At 39.7% G+C, this 17,275-nt stretch overlaps 1 protein-coding gene across 1 annotated transcript in view; it reads right to left on the bottom strand.

Annotated features, from left to right (window-relative positions):
- Positions 1 to 17,275, bottom strand: part of cadps2 (Ca++-dependent secretion activator 2) — a 216,586-nt gene that overhangs the window by 104,083 nt on the left and 95,228 nt on the right. Inside the window, 2 exon segments of the mRNA XM_034116812.1 lie at positions 8,785 to 8,924; positions 10,751 to 10,862. Coding sequence (XP_033972703.1) covers positions 8,785 to 8,924; positions 10,751 to 10,862 — 252 coding nt within the window.

Raw genomic sequence — 17,275 nt, 5'->3', positions numbered from 1 at the left:
GGACATCTCGCAGTTGACCAATGACAACAGAGCCATTGTTTTTCGTCTTTTTTATATGACTCAGTACTTATTTTCATCTGTCTGTTTCACAATATCTCTCAATAAAAAAAGAAAATACTTAAATAAAAAACAACTTTTATGTAATAAAACACTTTAAAGGTGGGGTAGGTAAGTTTGAGAAACCGGCTCGAGATACACTTGTTATATTCCATGGAATGCTCTTAACATCCCGATAGCAATGAATATCTGAAGTGCTTTGACAAAAAATCCATAAAAAAATGTCATCTGTGGAAGCCGTAGTACTGTAAAAAGCACGACCAATCATCTGAGCCGGCCCGGCTAAAATAATTGGATGGCCTACCTGCCTGTCAGCCTTCCATCTGTGCACAAACTTATCTCGTGCCCTCATTGGTCATGTGCGCGTTCGTGTGTGTTGGAGGAGGGGCTCTGTAAGGAAGTGGCAGATTTTCTCCGGTTGTGTATTTTCAAATTCTAGCGATCTCGAGCTGGTTTCTCAAACTTACCTACCCCACCTTTAATAATATCGGGATATATTTGATTCATGTCCTCGTGTTATATATTTCCATCACAGTGTGTTACAGCACTTCACGTCTTCACTCCCCCAGCTGTGAGCAGTATTAACACATTAACACCCCCCCCCCCCTCTCTGTGAGAGTGAGAGGACAGAGTGAGAGGAGAGAGAGTGATGAGAGAGAGTGAGTGAAAGAAGAGAGAGGAGAGAGAGAAAGGAGAGAGAGAGAGGGTGAGGCGTCTGGATGAAGAAAGCCTCACCCCCGATCAATGGCTGCTCCTGAAGCGTGGGATACAGGCAAGTGCGAGAGAGGAAAATCAATCGATGGAGACCCCTGCAGCCCCCCCCCCCCTCAGAGAAAAGGCCCCCGGTCAGGGCTGCAGACAGAAACTGGGCCACGATGCAGAGCTGAGGGTCAACATGAGGGTCAACATGAGGGTCAACATGAGGGTCAACATGAGGCTCCGCTGGCCGGACACTTGTGAGACCGTTCGTCCTCCTGCAGACTGAGAGTTCACTGCAGGCATTTAGCAGTCCCACACAGAACACATCCTCTCAGGGTCCTTCAGATGGAGCTTCACTGTGTCTTTACAGGGATCCCTTTTAGCATTAGCATGTTAGCACTTCCTGTTCCCTCTTTCAATGGCTTTCTGAATGTGTTTTTGGTCGTTGGCCTGAAGTAAGGTCTGTTTGAAAGTAACGCCAAGGGACCCTGACATCACGTGAACACAGGACGAGTTGGGAGTGAGAGTGTGTTGCTGTGGTTCACTCAAGCTGAAGAGATGTTTGTTCTACGACTTACAATACGTCAGTCAATACTCCACTGGTGGATTTAAAAACGACGGTTGTTTCACTAAGAAGTGTCTAAATGAGACGAATACACATCATAACGTTTGAAATACCTAATATATTTGTACGTATTTGTCTTTATTTGTAATCTATTATGTTCTTCTCTATGTTTAATAAGTACGCTAACTCTTTATCATTGAATGCCTTTTCTCCCTGCCGTGCCACTTTTTGCTGTAAATGATGTTTAGTATTCTTTTGAGCAACGGCGGTCACTTCCCACACGCTCTGTACTGTTATACTGAATTATATTTGTTTTAAGTAACATAAATCTTCTTTCTATCGCATCTCGTGTTTGATAAATGTAATATTTCTTTAGTGCACATGTCGCTGTTACAGTCATGGTGAAATTCCACAAAGCATGTACAGGGTATATGCAGGAATCCTGAAGTCAGATGTAATAACTCTTAAGACCTTTTTTAAGACCCTTTCCATACATTTTAAGACCTCATCGCCACTTGGAGTTCTAACCGGTTACCTTGGCGACACACTTTACCTCACATTGACTATATACAGTATTGATTGTCCTTCCTCCTTATCTTCCAACCATTTGGACGCAGACTTGCATTTCCCCATAACGATGTTGTTTAACAACCGGTGTAAACGGACCTTCGCGCGCTATCAAGCAGTGAGCGTGCGATGTCCTGTTCAGATGACGTCAAACCCAACGGGAAGCCATAAATAAACTACACAGAATCACACTACACAAAATGCCGTTTAATACTTTTTAATAGCCTTAATTTTCGCTAAATTGATTTATCAACTTTTAATACTTTTTACAACCCCGCGGACACCCTGATGACTGAAACACATCCTGCCGCTTTGCTTTGAGCTACCTGTCCTTTCTTTAAATCTGCAATTGAAGCACTGGAACAAATGAGTTTTTAAAGAGGGATGAGATAGTGGACTTATTGTGTTAAATAGGCCTACTACACGTTACCTTCAAGAATGAACAAGAACTGTTGGTGGTGAACAAGACAGATCTATGCTCTACAATAGTCAGGTTAAACGAGCTCATAGCAAGCGCTGAGTGGAGGTTTTGTTGATTCATTAAGAGAGAAAAACCTCAAGACTAAATGTAAAATAAAGTACCTTCAAGATGAGAGATTTTTCATATTTCCTTGAGTTGTGATTTTTGCTCCAAGGCATCAAAAAGTCTCTTAATTGTTTTCACTATTCACGCTTTACTTAATTTGTCTATAAAAGCTTGAGTATTAATAAGCAGGAGGATTTTCACTGAAAGAAATCCAAGGTTATTTAAAAGATGGCATCTCATTTGCAGTCTGAATAACACATAGAACATTATGAATGACTTAAAGGTTCATTCCTCTCAAAGATCAACATATTTCGTTTTTTAATCAAATTTTATTTTTAAAAAAGAGCTGATTTTATGCAGAATTTGTCAAAAAGTCTTACTAAAAAAAGTAAAAAGTAAATCTTACTGTTTGACATTTTTGTTACGATTCTCCATTTTCTCGTATCTTTATCACAATTACACGACATGATTAAATCAATAAGAAACACAAAAAGGCAGTTATTTTATTATAATGATATGAAAATGACGTAAATGAATTTTTAAACATTTTAATTAGTTGTGTTTTATGGTTAAATAATCCTTTATTTCACCGTGTCTCCTGAAAGTCAACCAATTTATTTATGTATTCATTGTTTTAAAATAAGAAGCTGCTGTTCTGTGCTTTTAGATGTCATAATAGATCATTAAATAATCAATGTTGAGTGGACTGAATTGAGTTTAAATAGTACGATCGAATGTTGGAATAAAACAGCGATCTGAGTTCCTCTGAGCTCAGAAACACGAGGGGAAACGCGTAAAGAATACACAATTAGTCTTGGAAACAGTGATTATTTTTTAAAGATGTACCCACAGAAACTATGTGTAAAGTAAGAGTATATAACCGTCTCTCTGCTCACATCAACATGTCTTTGCGTCTTCTTCATCAGAACATGTGAGGAAACATGAAACACGTGATCGCTGTGACCCGACGTGTTGTGTTCACTTCTTCTCCTCAGAGTAAAATGTCAGCTGTCTTTTAAAGCATTTAAAGTCTGGGGGACAAATAAATAACATTTCCCGTTTGTTTTCTTCTTCTCTTAATTAATAAAAGCGTATATTTATTCCTGTGTCAATGCGCCTCTTGTTGGATTTTATTTCTCTGACGTGCGAGGAGTTCTTTTGACGGTCTTGGATTATGTGGAAGGGTTTTATTTATCAGAGATGCTCCTGTGTCAGTGTGTGGATCAAAATAAAAAAAACAGCATCAGATAACGGCGCGAGTGGAGAAAAGTGATAGAAGACAAAAGGATGACACCTTCCCGCAGGTGAGTTCATAATGAACAGAAACACATGAAGAAGAGACTCACAGGGAGGGTAACACTGACCCCTTGTGGAGGCTTTCAGAACTGCAGACAACCATTTCGTCCCATTGATTTTATCTCCCTGTAGTGCCGGGGGGTCAAAGAACATTTCGTCAGCTTGATGGTAGTTACAAATCAGCCCGGGACTCTCGACCGGCACACCTCGGTACCGCTAGTAATTTGTAAACGGGGGTGGGGGGCGGTGCTTGACTTATCCGACCGGCCCACATCAGTACCGGCCCATCGGGATTCGTCCCGGTTGTAACTTTCAATCTCAATCTTTATTTATGTATATAGGCAGCACTTTTAAAACAACCTCAGTTGACCATAGGGCTGTACAGGGAACAAATATAGAATAACACAATAGGAGTAAAATAATAAAACAATAATTAAAAACATGATAAAAAGCACAATAACTGGAAACATATAAAAACACATACAAATATCAAAATGTTATGTTCAACTAGTATTAAAAGACTATATACCCTCCTGGGAACCGAGGGGATTTTTTTTTTTTCCAATCTTCTTTATTTTTTATTTCCTACCTATTTAGGGTTAAGAAAAACATCTTGCAATTTAGACTTTTTTAATTTAATTAGATTTTTAAATGTTACAGTATGCCCACTGTAGAGGACGTCGGGACCATTTTAGTTTGAAAAGACAGCCAAAATGAACAGATAGACTATGTAACGTATTATGGTTATAGACTGATATTAATACAAGAATACATTCACTTTTATAACATGAATAAGTAATTGATTTGAACATTGCAGTAGAAGTAGAAGCTGCCATAAGTTAGTCTCTCTGCGTTTGTGCACTGGGCGAATGCTAATGCTAATAATGCTAATGCCAGGATAATAAAATGGCGGCTCTACAAAACATTTCAGAGTTGTACGGGGCGTGGTTTGCAATTCGCCCAGCCAATCAGAACTGGGGCACTTTTTTCCCCCAGGAAAGTACCATCTCTCAGCAGGCACTAAAAATGGGGGTAAAAGTTCCCGAGATTAAGTGCTCTTTTTGGTGTGAACGCGACATAAGGGGTACTAACGGAACTAAACGCGAAAAGTACGGTGAAAAGTACTCCGGTGTGAACGCGGCTAATGTACTGGGAAAAGTACCTCACTGACTCCAGTAGGCACGGGCTGTAGGGTCATCTGGACTAGTTTTATGGATGTGGTCTCCATTTGACCATGCTCATAAAAACAAAGCTTGCATTCCTGAGGCAATTCTCATTTTTCATGGCTCCACTTAAAATAAAAACAACAATAAGACATACGTCTGAAAAGCAGAAGTCTGGGGCAAATGATTGCAAGTCACTTCAGTGCGCACGTCACAAAATGAGATGCATTGTGGGACATGTAGTTAATGGACAACGTGCTTATAAAAATAAGCCGGGGGCCGTTTGACACCCCTGCTGTAGTGTGTCTGTATCAGAGCTGAACAGAGTTTATTGTTAGTTTAAACTGTGTGTGCCGCTGCAGGAGGATGTCAGGAAGGAAAAAGTCAAACAAAAACGTAATAGGAAACATCTAAACATTTAACATAATAACTCTTCTCTTATAGCCTACCAAAACTACCATCACTGCTCTACTGTCGAGCTTGACAAGGAACATTGAAAACACTAATATCAATCAATTTTGTTAAAGTTTTTAAACCTCACTTTTCTCAAAATGTGTTTGTTGCTGGATCGTTCCTTCACTGGGATGTTTGAGCTTCACCGCGCAGTACGATATATTTGCACAGTTGGTTTGTGTTTACGGGGGAAACTTTCTCTGCCTCACCTGAAGTCTGTCTAAAATATAAATGTACGGGGAGCATTTATAAAATGACTACTAGTTTGGAGCCAAACATGGTCCAGTATGTGGTGTCTTCCAATTAATCTCTTGAAATAAAATGTGTGCATGCTGCTGGACTTTTCAAAGTGAGTCAGAGTGTCTTTTTTTAAGAATCTGTAACTAGTTAATTAAACCTACATTCTGACATTCAGGTCTTTCTCTGTTGTTTCAACTTCAAAAAGAAAAGTGGACACACACACTTCTTTGCATCATACATTTTTGGTTTTCAAATGTGGTTCTGCTGCCACCTTCTGGTAGAAAGTAAGAACTACACAATTTACAGGAAGAACTGCACAACTTGTTCATCTGAGAGTAAAAATTAAAAAGTATGTTTTATACAATAAAAAATAAAAGTAATGCATCAGTTGTCTTGTATACTGTCAGTCATGGTACTCTGAAAAGAAAACGCTCTTAAATTAACACTCTTAAATTAAACCGGGTGATTGGGGTGTCAAACTCAAGGCCCGTGGGCCAAATCCGGCCTGTGACTTCATTTTATGTGGCCCCACAAGAGCCTGCAAAGAATATAATATGTTTATTATACAGTTACGTTACATGACGATTTACAGAAGCACGTTGCCCATAAACTACATGTCCCACAATGCATCTCAAATTTTTCTCCGAATTTGCCTTTTTTTCTTCAAAATATGCCTATTTTCTTAGAATGTACCTTTCTCTCATAATGTTACTTTTTTTTCAAAATGTTACTTTTTTTTCAAAATGTTACTTTTTTTTCAAAATTTCACTTTTTTCTTCAAAATTTCACTTTTTTCCAGAATTTGGCTTTTCTTTTAAAAATCATTTTGTGACATTCTCACTGAAGAGACTTGCAATTATTTGCCCTTGACTTCTGCTTTCAGACGTAGTTAATTATGAAGTTATTACCCTATCTGATAATAATCCAATGCAGAGGGAATAATGTAATATAATACATTATTATATGTCTATAGAGTGCCGCAGTGACGCGTCCTAAAACCCGGAAGAAAACTCCTTCTGGTTCCCTCGACAAAAAGCAATGCAATTTCTCCATGGGATTTTGGAAAATAGCTGAGTTGAGACACAAAGAGACGGATCACGTTTTGTTCAGTCGGATAATAGCCATATGTCTACCCTACTTTTATAATTTTCGGATCATAAATCCATCGATCATAAATCTATCGATTAGATTTATGATGAGATGATACTTCCGGGTTTTAGGACGCGTCACTGTGGCACTCTATTATATATTTATATATGTATATTTATATAGTCTTAAAGTTACAACCGGCCCTTTGAGTGCAGCCATAATGTTAATGTGGCCCATGATGACATTTAGTTTGACCCCCCTGGTCTGAGTGAACTTCTTAAGGCATTAACAATGTTTAAATCTAAATGAACCTTTAATAAATCCCAGGATGAAAAACCTCTGATGGATGACGGGCAGGTCTGACGTTCAGCTCAATGAAATCAATAAGATAATTCAACATTTGATCGGCCAATCAAAGGATAGAGTTAAAATCTCACCATCATGTGACCACATCCTCAGACTGTTTGTACTTCCTGTATTCAACCAGCAGGGGGAGCTGTCTGCACAGACTTTAAAGGAGAGTGACACTTATACCTCTTTTCTTCAGATGAAAGGACTGGCATAAGGTGAGAGACACATGTGGGGTCTGTCTTTAACTCAAGTGAAAGATTATATTGGTCGTGCTGAAGTAAAACATCAAATATCAGAGGGTCAAATCTGTTACGAAAACACATATTTTTATGTTTGTAATCGCTTACAAATAGTGTTTTCATTGGGCTTTGTTAGGACTGACAAATCCACCCATTCAGAACGATATGACTTTGAATGCAGTTTCTCTATTTGTCTTTGGAAGAGGGTTTCATAAAATGCTTTTGTGTGACTGAACTCGTGCTCTCTACAGATGGAGTACGGACATGTTGAAAGCCTTAAAACCGGACCATTTCTTTATGAAGAAAACAAAGATTTAGACCTTGCTATTGGCCAAAGGAAAAGCAAACTCATCTCTGGACCAGTGTTTATACCAAACATCATGTACTTTTCCCCCTGAGTGACCTTGCAATGAGCATGATGCTGTCATGACTCAGCGTTATGGCTCTCCACACGTCGTGGCTCTGTCTTTCTTGAATCAGTTATGGAGACAAGATGAAGCCACGGTCAAACTAGCTCAAACAACAGACACAAGGCGACAATTCACTTGGTTGGACAGAAAAACTCACATAAAAAACCGTTGTGTGAGACGTTGTCCTTCACTATTCACACATACATGGACTCAAAGTCATCCTTCTGTTTCCTAAACTAAGAACCAGAGGATTAAAAGGGAGGAGGAGGAATTTGGTTTCAAATGAACAATAACTGGAAATAACTCGAGTGGATGGCACAGTCTTAAAGAACGATGTGTTTTCAGCGATATGATGACCGACGGAGCGCCTCTGTTTACTGAAGGTTGTAATTCATTAGTGCGGCGGCTCACATCTTTATTTGGGGTTTTTCTTACAGTTATCTCTCTTAACGTGGACAGTCTTTAACACCTGGCCTGTTGCTGTTTGGAGACGTGTTTGAAATGAAAACAGTAACTCTTTCCTGCCGATATCAAATGAATCTGTTGACCTGGTTACATATCCTAATTCTGGGAAGTGAAAAGAAAAGTGGTTTAAAGGTCAGAGATGGGTTCAGGTTACAGTAAAACAGGAACAGGTGTTGTCTGGGGATTCAAAATGGATGAAAGAGAAAGAGGAAAGGAATATAGAAAGGTTAGAAAAGTGTCTAAAGAACTATATTTTCATAGGAAGACAATGTGAGGATTTGGTGAGGGGTATCTCCAAACATCTGGAACAAATACCAGAAACCTGCAGGTCCGCTGCAACTCTGACTACTTTTCAATCCAGGCTGAAGACTTTTCTCTTTTGCCGCTGCTTTTAATTGAACTATTCACATCTCACACGGCACTGTAACTTTAATTCATGTTCCTGTTATTCATGTTTTATTATCTTTGCTTTTTAATGTTTATAATGTGTTTTATGCTCTTAATGTCTGTCATTGTTGTAAAGCACTTTCAAATGCCTTGTGTTGCAAAGTGCTATATATAAACTCGCCTTGCCTTCATTTATCTTGGATTCAAACAGACTGTGGGCATTTCTCCAGTAGTCGCCCCTGTACAGGACCCTGTGACGCCCCCCCCCCAGACTCACCCGCTGTGCTTCATGTTGGGGGGTTTGTCCATGCGGACGGCCAGCTTGATCTTCAGCTCTGAGTCCTGGCTGCTCTTAGGGACGACCATCCGGTGAAACTCTGCCTGCTTCGGACTGTTGGTGGTGGGGTTCATCACCACCTGAGGGGGGGGGGGGAGACTGTTGTTATTGGCATGGCAATGAATATTTATCATTAGGAAAAGTCAAATGAGTTGTAGATCAAACATGTGTTGGGTGGGAAACGGGAATAGATCAGGATGAATGGGAAATGTCTCTCTAGCTGTTAGAAGGGAAACTAGTGTCCTGGTTAACCAGTTACACGTAGGAGCTGATCCAAAGACATGTTTTCATGTGATTTTAATTGATTTTTGACGCAGCAATTTCTTTGGTTTTATCTCTAATCTACGTTAGCTTGGTTTTCTTTACTGTTATCGTGTTTTTCTCTTTAATGAAATGAGAGGTCAATTACAGCTTCTGGACCTCTTCTCACCCATTTCCTATTCGTTTCATTATCACGATTTTACGCAAACAAATATTATTTTGAAAGAAATGTCAAATGCACCAACGATGACTAAGCATTTATCTATTTATCATTTTCTATCAAGAAAAAAACGCACACACACACACACACACACACACACACACACACACACACACACACACACACACACACACACACACACACACAACACACACACCACACACACACACACCACACACACACACACACACACACACACACACACACACACACACCACACACACACACACACACACACACACACACCACACACACACACACACACACACACACACACACACACACACACACACACACACACACACACACACACACACACACACACACACAAGACACACACACACACACACACCACACACACACCTCAACAGTCACTTATTTTTAATATGACACGAAGATATAGACGTATACAACTTCATTGTTTGTTTGTGTGTTGTGTTTTGTGTGTGTGTGTGTGTTGTGACACTCATTTGACCACCTCCAACATCATGTTTGAACTTTCTGACATGAGGGCCTTACCGTCCAATCAGAGTCAGTCTGGATTAAAGGGTTAAACTGCTGCAAGGAGGTTTCAGCCAATCATCTACAGATTTCATAAACGCCTCTTTGATTCTGATCTGTTCTATATTTTATATTTTAATAATGATCCTTTAGTCGCCCACTATAGGTTTTAGTGCATGTCAATGGTCTGCAAATCCCTGTTTCCTCCAGAGGGAGAATATCTGCTCTTTAAGAAGTTTCACCTTCATCCAAAACGCTTTTTTACTTTTAATGACGTTTTCATTTGAAGTTCTTCCTCCTCGCTGTGAGCCGACCGCTGATAGTGATTCATATCAGATGAATGCGGCCCTTAAGAAAAGCTGTGTATTTATACTGAGCTGCTGTGGTGTTAACTCTGACTGAGTCGTGCTGCAGAGCCAACGAGTCAACGAGTCAACGAGATGGAGAGGGACTGTTCACACCGTCATGTTGGTCTACATGTACAAATATGACTCAGCAGTTAATGAGTTTATTATTCAGGAACATAGAAAGAACAAAGACGTGTTTTAAGAAATAAATCATTGTTTTTAAAGTTCAAGATTGTATTTCATATAAAGGGATTGTGGCCATTTGTAATGAGATAAGAAACACCTAACTATTCCTTTCATTCATAAATATGGCACTTATGTATTGTCAATAAATACAATACCATTTTTAGTTTTGATATCTATATATCTTATAACATATATATTATTATTATAATTTAGTATCTCTTGCCTCACCTCTGCTTTGGTCATAAATAACACAACATCATTTGCACGGTGTGTTTTGCACCTAAAGCAGTCAGATTAAGCCTGTGTGTGTGTGCGTGTGTGCGTGTGTGCGTGTGTGCGTGTGTGCGTGTGTGCTGTGTGTGTGCTGTGTGTGTGTGTGTGTGTGTGTTACCCGGCCCAGCTCCTTGTCCTCCAGAGCCAGGACCCCGGTGCTCTCTGTGAACAGCTTCACTTTGACGGAGGGAAGGGGGTGTGTGGTGGTGAAGTCTCCCTGAGTCCCCCACCTGAAACACACACACACACACACACACTTTACACACTGTGACTTGTTATTGATCTTAACGTTAATCACACTGCACAGGACTTTCTGCACAGACAGGAATGTTTTTTGTTAAATGAAAGTTCCAATAAAGTCTGTTCAAAAAGCACAATCATGTTGAAAATGTGAGAAAGAGAATATTTCTTTGTGCAATTATTTAACAAACTCAAAGAGAGTAAGGTTATTTATTTTCAGGTTATTTTTGTAATATGTATTTCATCTTTTGTTTTCTCGTTCTTTTCCCTATTGCTGTTTGTGAAGCTACTGCAAAGTAATGTAAATACTGTGACATTTTATATTTGCAGGCTCTACAACCCAAAGACACTTTATCACTTTGTGTAAAAGCATCTAACAAGTGACATGTAATGTAATCTTATTCCTCAATGCATTTCCTCTGACATAACGGACTGCAAAGTTAACTTAAAGTCACCCTGAAACTCTCTCAGTTCCTGTAATGATATCATCACATCATGTGTTAGTCACAGATCCAGAGTCAGCATCATCACTGTCACACACACACTCTGATGGAGCGGGGAGACATTACACAACCCCATCATACACATGCCCTCACAACTGTCATTTAAGTGTGTGTGTGAGTGTGTGTGAGTGTGTATGTGTTGCAAAAATGACAGTGACCCCCTTCACTTGTTGAGGGCGAGAATCAAAGCCACGCTCTATATTCAGTTCCCCTAGTTTCCCAAGGCAACATTATGCGAGAAAAGGGACACACACACACACACACACACACACACACCACACACACACACACCACACACACACACACATACACACACACACACACACACACACACACACACACACACACACACAACACACACACACACACCACCACACACACACACACACATCACACACACACACACACACACACACACACACACACACACACACACACCACACACACCACACACACACAATCACACACACACGACACACACACACCACACAACCACACACACACACACACACACATCACACACACACAACACACACACAACACCACAACACACCACCACACACACACACACACACACATCACACACAAACACTACACACACACACACACACACACACAGTCACTACACACACAACACCTACACACACACACGTGTGTTCCCGGACCTGAGACTAACAGTTTAAACGCTACAAATAACGTGACGTTCTTTATTTCACCGTTTCATTTTCCTCGTGTCTGTCATGGGGCAGAAACCTGACCCTGAGCGATACCAAACATTAGCACCCAAATGCAGGCAACAAACAACAGTAATCTCAGGCTGCTGCCTGATTCTGTTTGGCCTGACTACAGTGAAACTGTTTATTTCACACCCCAGCTTGCAGCCTGTGACATCTACTCATGCTATCCTACATCAAATAATAGTGTTGTGAACAAATCTTGATAGAAATGTCATTCTTCACAGGCCCATGAATATATTTTCCTTGGCTGTGCTTCTCACTGTATGACTCCTGTGTGTAAATAATATGTATGCCTTTTTATTGCTTTTGACATTTTCATTTCCATGCATGCAGTCCACATATTCAGTACAATAAATATATTTCATTTTTTAGCTTAGTTAGGTTTTTGTACTCGTTATGAACATTTAAAACTCAAACACATTTAAAAATGTATAAATAAACAATAATAAGTCATTACTTTTGAAATAATGGCTGCGCTGCTTTTTATACCTACTCTTTTAATTGTGTTATTTTGTTAAATTCTGATTAAATGTATTAACTGAAAAATTAAGGAAAGAATCATAATAACGTATATTATTTAACTTGCGCTTCACATTCTCCACGGCACATTTACATTGCCTTATTTTGTAGCTAGATAAAGAGCTAAAGTTAGCTAACTAGCTTATGGGGACAGGTAGCTAACGTTAGCTTACTTTTAATGTAGATAGCTGGAGTTCGCTAGCTAGCTTGTTAGATTGGTAGCTAACGTTAGCTAGCTTTTAATGTAGATAGCTGGAGTTCGCTAGCTAGCTTGTTAGATTGGTGGCTAACGTTAGCTAACTTTTTAAGTAGATAGCTAATGTTCCCTAGTTAGATTGGTAGATTGGTAGCTAACGTTAGCTAGCTTTTAATGTAGATAGCTAATGTTCGCTAGCTAGCTTGTTAGATTGGTGGCTAACGTTAGCTAGCTTTTAATGTAGATAGCTAATGTTCCCTAGTTAGTCTGAAGAACTAACACATATGCATTTGAACCTAAAGTGGGAAAAGGGGCGGGGCTAAATACAGTTACAAATATTCAGAAAAGGTCCCAAAAAAAAGAAATACACACTTGTGTAAAAACAAGCAGTAACATATTGTTAATTCTCTTATTTTTTATATCGTTATGGGACAATTTAGTATATTCTCATTTTTTTTTTTTAACTATTCCATTATTAAAGTGATTAATTTCATTTCATTTGAAACTGAAATCCTGGGTGTCTTCCTGTATTCTCAGACCTTTATCATCAGCTAGTGTTTGTCTCTGAGATACATTGGTACATAAAGTATAAAAGTGGTTGTGTTTTGTTTTAAAATGTGTTTACAATCCAAACCATGGGGCTACATTTGAAATGAACGAGTCTTACATCATTTTCTGGAAGAAGGAAAATTAGTGTTGTGCTCTGCAGCAGGTGAGAAAAGATCTACAAACTACATTAACACTTAATTTATAATCATAATCCTTTGTGCACCTCATTTTCATCATGCAGGGAAGAAAACGTATGGAAATTATAATCAGGGGTGCGGTTGATTTGTGATAAACATGAGGAAACATTGCGTCCTTTAACGTCCACAGAGGCTTGAGCATTCTGAGATAATTAAGGGTGTTGCTAATGAAAAGGTCCTCGGTGATTAAACAACTGCAGGAGTCATCAGAGCGATCGGACGGCGCTGTAATCACAGCTAATCACGTCAGTGTAATTATAGTTAACCTCCACGCTGTCATTAAGAGAGCAGATTGAAGAAGATAATTACACTGAAGGTTAAAGTGGAGCTGGGTTACAGCAGAGAGGTCGTCAGGTGGCGCTGAGAGAAGGTGATTGGCTGTTTGGAGGGCAGAGGGCAGTCAGACGTTACAAAAACAAACAAAAAAAAACCCGACCAGTAGCATGGGAAAGGGCAGCCTCACTAACAAGGACAGGGATTACTGTTATATGATTATGTAGATAGATTACAATAATTACATGAAAAAAAAAAAGGCGTAATCAGAATACTGGAACTGGTTTTCTAGCAGAATTACAGGATTTAGAAATATTATTATTTAATGTATTACTAGTGGTTCCTAGAGTCTCCAAAAATACAATCTTCTGTGGAACCAGCTCCCAGTTTGTGTTGAGGAAGCAGACACCCTCTCCATATTTAAGAGTAAGACTTTCCCGTCTGATAAAGCTTATATTAAAAGGGCTGGTATACAATCTCACAGTCTGCAGTGTCCAAGGAAGGTGTTAAAGGTCCCATGTCATGGCCATTTTCTACTGATCATAAATCCATTGTTGAGGTCTACTAGAATACATTTATATTGTGCAATTTTCCAAACTCACATTGGTTTCTCATACAGCATCTCTGTATAGTATGTGTATTCACTCTCTGTCCTAAACGGCTTGTTGGAGCTCCTGCCCCCCCCCCTTCCCTATGAGCCCAGTGGCCGTCGGCGAGACAGCGAGACACCGCGGAACCCAGCCCGAACACACACACTCACCCGCAGCCTGGCTGGGAGTTTGTGTGTGTGCTCAGGCTGAGTTCCGCGGTGTCTCGCTGTCTCGCCGACCCCACACCAGTGAGCCAGCTCACAGTGTCCCGCTCTTCGCAGCAGCGAGCCTCGCAACGTCCCGCCGAGTGTCTGTGTGTGTGAGGAAGTCCGCGGATTGGTCCAAACGTAACAGCTCCGCGGACGTAACATAACGGCTCCGCAGATTGCTCCAATCCGTTACGTTACGTCACTATACCCAAATACGTCACTATACCCAAGAAGTAAACAATGGAAAGAGAGAAATCTCCAACGAGGCGTTCTGGGGCAGCATAGACAGGTCTTTTCTGTGTTAGAGTTTTACTCCCTACAGGGTATACTTTGAGGGTTTGTGACTCTGCAGACCGTTTACATGCAGAAAAACCTTCATAACACACAAGGGGACGGGGTAGTAACCAGAAAAGCATGACATGGGACCTTTACATGCTGTAAACACTTTAAAGCCCCCTGAGACAACTGTGTCATTTGTGATATTGGGCTATATAAAAGATTATGATTTGATTAAGACAATATATACAACATTAGAACACTTTTTTTTCTAAATGCAGTATGTAGTCACCTGATTTGCTTAACACGAATAGAGTAATGCTTTACATTTTTGTCTTAAAGTAAAACAGCATTTGTAAACTATGCTTTTCTGTAGGCCTACATTATATCTTAAGCCTGTATCTGCTGGTCTTCCTCTGTTAGAAAGTTCAGTATGTGGACAACCGTATACAACCTGGGTCTTGTTGGAAACAATAAGTGAAAACTGAGAATAAAAAATAAAAACAGAGAGAGTTGAAGGGGAAACAAAACTGTTTTCCTGAAGTCAGAGGTAATGCAGACAATATGTATTATAATGTTACCTTCCTTTGTTAGTGGGATGTATTTTATTTTTCATAGTTCTAATATTTCCCCTCGTCATTCGCACAAAATAACTGGTGTTGTGGGGGCCTTGATGTATTCTCCTCTCTTTTGATTACCAACATCAATCCATGTTTCTTGTGGAGTTGAACACGAGTATTACAGCTGTAACTCATGTCCTTGTTCATGTATTATTAACATGGTGGCTGTGGTAGGAAAACATGAAGGAACACTGAGTAAAGGCAGAGCTGTGGTGAGTGGGTTCACAGTGAAATGTTCCTGAAGTTACATTACATAGTCTCTATCACACTAATAATACACTTAGTGTCAACACCTAAATATCTGTTTCCAACTGTAGTCTGACGATGCCTCCACCAATTATTTCTGTCGTCTTTAAGAGTCAACACACTGTTTTTTGCAGGAAAATAAACTACGATGTCAGCCGATTTAGAACGAATACACCTTCTTTGGCACACGAAGTCCCCCCAAATGCATCTCATTGGATCGATTTTCAACAGAGAAGGTGTTGTGTGGACCGAGACGACTGGAGATCCTGATCTAGTATTGTTCTGTCCCCAGAGTCAGACTAAACACGGAGACATTCAGTCATTCTGCCCCATATATCTGAAACAAACGACCATGAAAGTGCACGTCTCAGGGCTGAAGACTTTTCTTTTTGCCACTGCCTTTTAACAAAGTATATAACGGCCTTAAGAGACTTACTTTAATGTATTTTCTCAACCCTTCAAACATGAGCTATACAAACAGAAGTGTCTGTATAGAATATGTCTGCATCACATAAGGCCAGGCAAGTTTATTTATACGGCACAAGGCAATTCAAAGTGCTTTACAAAAATGAAAGACATTAATAGCATTTAAGAAACATATAAGAAATGATATCTAAAAACACTAATTTAAAAGCAAAGATACATGAATCACAGTTACAGTGCAGTGTGAGATACCACATCTGAACGAACCCCCCCTTTGGAAAATTATAATCTGACCCCATGATACCTTTTAGTTTCGCTGAAACTATTCCTCTTTTTTATTTTTTAAATGCACATAGTTAAGTTTAAGTTGTCTTTTTCTAGGACTTTTTGGTATCCTCCGTGAACCAGGGTCTTGAAACCAAACGGCACACGTAGGGGACTTTAACCCCAATAATGACTTTAACTACCCTACTCAACACAAGGCAATTCAAAGTGCTTTACACAAATGAAAGACATTAAGAAAATGGCATTAAAAAGCAAAGATAATAAAAGTTACAGTGCAGTTTAAGATATTAATATATCAATTAAAAGCAGCGGCAAAAAGAAAGTATTCAGCCTGGATTTAAAAGTAGTCAGAGTTGCAGCGGACCTGCAGGGGTTTCTGGGAGTTTGTTCCAGATATTTGGAGCATAATAACTGAATGCTGCTTTACCATGTTTAGTTCTGACTCTGGGGACAGAAAGCTGACCAGTCCCTGAAGACCTGAGAGATCTGGATGGTTCATAATTTAGGCAGCAGATCAGACATGTATTTTGGGCCTAAACCATTCAAAGCTTTATAAACCAGCAGCAGTATTTTGAAATCTATTCTTTGACACACAGGAAGCCAGTGTAAAGCCTTCAGAACAGGAGTGATGTGATCCACTTTCTTAGTGTTAGTGAGGACTCGAGCAGCGGCGTTCGAATTAGCTGCAGCTTTCTAATAGATTTTTTAGTGAGACCTGTAAAGACAACCATTGCAGTAATCGAGTCTACTGAAGATAAAAGCATGGACAAGTTTTTCCAA

The sequence above is a fragment of the Trematomus bernacchii genome, unplaced genomic scaffold, assembly GCF_902827165.1.
Source record: "Trematomus bernacchii unplaced genomic scaffold, fTreBer1.1, whole genome shotgun sequence".
Taxonomy (NCBI): domain Eukaryota; kingdom Metazoa; phylum Chordata; class Actinopteri; order Perciformes; family Nototheniidae; genus Trematomus; species Trematomus bernacchii.
This window is presented reverse-complemented; position numbering and strand designations above follow the sequence as displayed.